This window comes from Solanum verrucosum, unplaced genomic scaffold (assembly GCF_900185275.1).
Source record: "Solanum verrucosum unplaced genomic scaffold, falcon-dt-bn FXZP01000232.1, whole genome shotgun sequence".
Lineage (NCBI taxonomy): Eukaryota > Viridiplantae > Streptophyta > Magnoliopsida > Solanales > Solanaceae > Solanum > Solanum verrucosum.
The window spans coordinates 426,761-433,179 of record NW_026020017.1 but is presented as its reverse complement, the minus strand read 5'-3'; the positions used below and the strand labels follow the sequence as shown (position 1 = coordinate 433,179).

The following is a 6,419-nucleotide window of genomic DNA, read 5'->3' as shown; positions in this document are numbered from 1 at the left end:
AGCGATTTCCACCACCCGATTTTTGTTGAGAATACTCATAGTTGTCTATTCTAGCCTTCTTATTATCTTTAGCATGTTCCCTAAGTTTATCTCCTTCAACCTGCTGAGCATGAGTCATGAGCCTAGAGATGTTCATATTTTCCTGCAACATAGCATTTCTACATTCTGTTTTCACTAAGTCGGATACCCTATAAAGAAACTTGTTCATTTGAGCCTTGGAATCAGCAACCATGTGAAGAGCATACCTGGAGAGTTGGGTGAACTTGAGTCCGTACTCTTGGACTGTCATGTTACCTTGCCTCAAATTCATGAATTCCTCAGTGTCTCTCTTAAAACTCTTGGGAAGAATCTGTCCAAAAAAATTTCACTAAAACACTCCCAAGTGATAGGAGTTGCATATGTACCTCTGTTTTCTTTCTATTGCATAAATCATATGTGAGCTACATCCTTAAGTTGATAGGATGCTAACTCCACCCTATCATTTGTAGTCACTTGCATCACTCCGAAGATCTTCTTGACCTCATCTATGAAGTTTTGGGGATCCTCACCAACTTTCGACCCTATAAACTCTGGCGGATTCATCCTAACAAAGTCACGGACCCTAGCTACTGCTGATCCACCACTAGCATTTGCAGGAACTGGAACCTGCTGGTTGTTCTGGTTGATCACACTCTGAGCCAAAAGTTGAATAACGTTCCTTAACTCTGCATTCGAAACTTCCTGATCTAGGATTGGAGGAGTTGCATTAGCGTTGCGGGCATTCACATTCCTTCTGTAAGCTCTACGAGGAGGCATGATCTGAAAGCGCATAACATCGAGTTAGAAACGAGGAATTAGATCATACCTTACGCACGATAAGAATATCAAGAAAGTGAAGTTTTTTTTCCTAAAACACTTTGTAGCCTCCCTTTCATTAGATGTGGTGCACTTCACACCCATGAAAAGGACTCTACTTAGCGCGGCTTATCAGACATCCTAGGACTCTTAAACCTAATGCTCTGTTACCAAGTTTGTCACACCCCGAAGTTTCCCCAGGATGCAGACATGGGACCTAGGATCACGAGTGAACCCAAGATAACCCTGTTGGCATATCATAAGAATACTGAATAAACTGAAGTAACAAAATACTATGTGGAAGCTAAATCATAAGATAAACTGAAATGAAATGATGGGGAATACCCATAACTATCTAAATATATATATAAAACTTGAGAGTTTAAGAACAACTGAAAGGTTAAACTCAAATGCTAAAGCTGAAACTAACTATGTCTGAAATAAGAGTCTAACTGACTAGAAGTGTTAAATGACGTAGTTTAGGGGTCCAACGCATAAGGAAAAGACCAAACGACCCTTGACTTAAAAGTTGTTGAAGCCACCAACGGGATTGATCGACGGTCCGTCCTGTAGTCCGTCGATCGACTTCAGAGAATGGGTTCTGGGGTACCTGAAGGTCTTGACCTACGGATGGATCGGTGGTCCGTAGACTGATCCACAATCCGTCCGTCGATCGACTTCAAAGACCAAGTTCTGAGGGTCTTGACCTACGTACTGATCGACGATCCGAGGACTGATCTATGATCCGCCTTGTCAGTCCATCGATCGACTTTAGAGACCAGGTTCTGAGGCCTCGATTCACGGACTTGGACCACGGTTTGTGATCTGACCTACTGTCCGTGGGTCATGCCTTAGAATAGTTTTTGTTTGAGTTTCTGGGGAAGGTTGCAAGTGACCATCCACGGACCACCAGGACGAAACGTGGGTCACCCTACGGTTCGTGGGTGGCAACCGTGTGTTGCACCTGCAACTTCTAGAAATTTGTTGGTTTAGTTTGTTTTCAGATACTGGGTGTTACATGAGGGTGGCGTAAAAATGATTTTTAAAAAAATTTGAAATATTTTCCAAAATTAACTTTTATTATAAAAAAATTGACGGGGTGGCGGGAGAGGAGTTGGTGTGGGAGGGGGGGGGGTAGGGGTAGGGATGGCGTAAAAATGAAAAAAAATTAAATTTGAAATCTTTTTCAAAAAAAAAATTTAGACAGGGGTGGCGGGGGTTGGGGGTAGGTAGGGGTGAGGGTGGCGTAAAAAATGATTTTTTTTTAAAAAAAAATAGACGGGCTGGCATGGGTGGGATTGGCCTTGTTTGGTTGAGGGTGGCAGGGGGAGTGGCGTAAAAGTTAAAAATCATATATTTATAATATTTTTCAAAAGCAATATTAAAAAGAATTAAAGGATGAAGTAGAGTTTTGGAAAATGTTTTCCTTAATTTTGAAAGGAAAGTCATTTTCCTTAAATTTGAGGAAAATGAGTTGATTTGGAAAATATTTTCGAAACATTTAAGCCAACCAAACATGATAAAAATGGAAAATGTTTTCCTCCATACGAAACACACCCTTAGTCTCAACATTAATCTCTCTGGAGGGGACACCATTAATGTTTGAAGATAAATCTCTTTTATTTTGATCAAACAATTATTTCTTTCAACCAATTGGTATTTGTGGTGTTTAAGTTATTGCTGCAATTCCATCAACTCATTACACTTTTTTTTCTTCTGATTTATATAAGTTATTAAAATCAAATTCAGATTTTTTGTGGGCTCCTCTTTTTTCTTTCTTTTTTGTTGGATTTTTGTTTGTAAGTAGATGAAAGTGTTTGTTTTAATCTTTATTTTTATGGCTCTATACATGTATTAAGAAAGAATGACTAGAACAATCAATTATGTTATTGGTAGAGAGTAATTTAAGTATTAATTATTATATTTTATAATTCTAACAAATATACTAACTTGTTAATTTTTCTATTTTATCCTTGTAGACTAAAAAGATTACGTCGTGTAAATTTTTAAAAATAATAAAATATGATGTAAGTCACAAAAGAGGAGTCCGGAGCCTAAAGGGCAAAAAAAAATTGTCAAAAATTCCAAAATGGCACATCACTTTTTATTCTAACCAAAAGGGCAAAATCGCTGCGTCAGCAGCGATTTTCCTCTAACAAAATGACCAAATTTTTTATTTTTTTTAATTAAAAATCGCTGCCACAGCAGCGATTTTGTAAATTTTTTTTTTTTTTTAATTAAAAATCGCTGCTTTTTCTTTAAAAAAACTAAAACGGCACATCAAAAAAAAAAATTAACCAAAAGGGCTTCTGACAAAACAAAAATAAAAATCGCTGCATATTTTCTCAAAAAAAAAAAACTTTTTTTCTTCAAAATCGTTGCTATAGAGTGAATTTGGTTAAGAATTTAATATTCTTTTATTATTATTTATGATATATAATTCAATTTTTCTCATGCTTCAACAAATTTATTGAGTATAATGTCGTCTTGTTTATCATTTTTATATTATTAATAAGTAATAATAGGCATGAAAATAATAGCACTCGGCATGAAAAACGCTGCTCCTGCAGCAATGTGTAAGGAAAAAAAAAATTATGATTTAAAATCGCTGCCACAACAAAAGAATTTTTTTTTTACAATGGCAGATTTTTAATAATAATAATAAAAAAAATTAACAAAATCGCTGCTACAGCAACGATTTTTAATAAAAAATATATATTTTTTTTTTTACAAAATCGCTGCTGTGACAGCGATTTTTAATTAAAAAAAAGGAAAAAAAAATTTTAGACAAAATCGCTGCCGTCAGAGGAAAATCGCTGCTGACGCAGCGAGTTTGCCTGTTTGGTTAGAAAAAAAAGTGATGTGCCCTTTTGAAATTTTTAACAAATTTTTTTGCCCTTTAGGCTCCGGACTCCACAAAAGAAAGCATACATTAGGGGTGCGAATCGTAAATCCCATTTCGATGATTATGATCATGCCTTCCGTTAAATGGTGTACTATGTAATAGTATTGGAACTCCTAAACATTATGTATTTGGTTAATGACATCCTCATATTATTAACGATATATGGTAAAATGAATAGGATCTCTTCATTTATAATTAATGAGTCCTTGTGGAAATGGAGAAATTTTTGGTAGGAAGAACTGATGATCGACTCTACATGCTTAGAAAAAAAAACAAGTGCATTAGTTCCCAAATTTAAGGGCACCCATTTTCTTTAGCAATAATAAGTTATAGGTATTTTCTTTAAAAAATATTGAATATTATTTGTAGAAAATGTGAACTTTTCAAAAGAATTATTAGAAGAAGTTTGTCACATTTAGAATACTATGTCTTAAAAAAAATTAATTGAACCGGCTATAATAAACTTCATAAAAATAAATGATAAAGCTTAAGGCCTCCATTTGATTTCGGCTTTAGGCTACAAATATACTTGAGCCGGCCAACTTTTCCTTTAATGGATCGGGCCCTACGCGGTAGATTCAAAATAGTCAAGTAAGTGAATACAGAATATCAAATAATTAAATTACTAATAATATACCATTATCCTCTTTATGACTCGAGATAACTTATTAAAGGTTGATTTATGCAAATATTTCTTTTTAGGCCATTATTTAGAATTTTTCCCATTGTTTAGTAGTTGTGCAAATATAGCTCTTTCAGATTTGATAAAACATCAAATAATCATTTAACATTTTACAAAAAAAATTACTGTTGGAGTAATGTTTGCTCATAACATTTTCATCAATTTGCTCAAAATGCATCTTTAAACCATTATCTAAATTAAAAAAAAAAGATCATTTACTAAACAGTTATCGCAGAAACGGATAACCAGCCAAAATTTCTGGTGATTAATTAATACACAGCTCCAATGTATTGCAACTGTCTTATCTAACATCCTTATCATTATTATTAAGAAATGGGGCCATAACTAAATATTTCTCTTGAATTTTGGCATTTTTGCATTTGCCACTTGGTTCCATAGTAAGGCAAGATTAGTAGCCACCGACAATAAATGATGTAGACATGTCATCATACTCGTGTTGGATCCTTTAAAAGTGTACTATTTGGAATTTGAAGGATTCAACACGCACTATTATTGAAGTGTCCGAGCGACATAAGTCGAGAGTACATAACTTAATGCAAGTGTTTACAATATACTTTTGCACCTAGACAGATCCATATACAAATATATACCAGTAATAACAAAGAACCTAAGTTTAAACAGTGATCAATCCAAGAGCTAGCTGCATTCAAGGGCAGCAGCCCGGGCAACGAATTAATCCATTTTCGTTGCAACGTGGACACCTCATCGACTTCCCTTCCTCCTCTTGGAACAATTTCTGGCTTCCATTGCAACTAGGACATGGTACAAACCTCACCTCACCACAACTTTCACAAGTGAATCCATCATTCATAACCGCGAACCCTTCTAAAAGCTTAGCCAATTCTCCGGTATCATGAAGTTGTGTAATCTCTTCTAAACCACCAATGTACTTCCCTCTTATAAACACCCGAGGCAAGCTTAGTGTTTTACCTTGTAACACATCTTGTAACTCTTTTCTATACGATGAATCCATAGAGATATCTCTTTCGTCTACACATACACGAACCCCTTTGAAGATCATACGCAGGGAACAACAATCTTCATAAGTCTTCCTGATTCCCCTCAGACTAGTAAAATACACAACAACCTTATCTTCAGTACCTTTTAAGTAGATGTGATCAGTATTACGCGAAAATGAGCTCAAACAACTTGAACTATCATCCTGATCATGCTTATATTGTTTGGAAGAGTACAATGCTTTTCTATAACTTAAAGCTACATTAGGATCCATTTTCGCCAACAATGATTCCTCAGACAAATGCTTCCATAATGGCTTCGTACTCGGGTGCTCATTAGACTTCACCAATTCTTTCTGAATATCATATACAGGGGACGGAACCATACGAAAATCTATGTCATCAAGGCCTTCCATTAGCTCCCAAGTGTTGATTGTTGCATCAGGAGATAAAGGGTCATCCTCAGATGTGGTGAGGTTGTCTAGAACTCGATGATCAAGCGATCCATAGGTAGAGGAAGTGAGTGAAACTAAGTGATTGGTGTCCCCTTTACAAAGAGGTGGATGGTGAATTAGAGGTGTCGGTAGGAAGAGTGTTGTTGAAACTGGAGCTGAATGTGAGTTTGATACATTTCTGGTAGCAAAGTCATGATAGGAACGAGAAACGGAGCAACCCATTAATTGAAACACCAAAAAGATTGAATCTTTATGCAAATACACCAAGAAAAAGTGAAGCATAGTATAGGGAAGAAAAGTGAAAATAATGGAAGTGAGAAGAGCTGGTTTATATAAATTGGGAAAATAAAAGAGTGATAGCCTACCACTTGTGCTGTGAATACTTCATTAGGAAAATATGTTATGGATGAATAGGATCCCTCCACCTGAGGTCTCGGGTTCAAACTCTGGATATATGAAAAAACTCTACACATGATGAAAAAACAAAAAATAAATGCTAGACAATGATCAAGATTATAGGCAAATATTCGAGGTACATAGAAGTACACAATTAACTTCTTGAATAA

General features: G+C 35.5%; 1 protein-coding gene across 1 annotated transcript; it reads right to left on the bottom strand.

The window, feature by feature from the left end:
* Nucleotides 1–5,088: 5,088 nt before the first annotated feature.
* On the bottom strand, nucleotides 5,089–6,178 carry LOC125820983 (uncharacterized protein At5g39865-like). The gene has a single exon (XM_049500413.1). It carries the CDS (start codon nucleotides 6,133–6,135, stop codon nucleotides 5,089–5,091), a length of 1,047 nt encoding a protein of 348 aa, XP_049356370.1. The 5' UTR covers nucleotides 6,136–6,178.
* Between the last annotated feature and the right edge of the window lie 241 nt (nucleotides 6,179–6,419).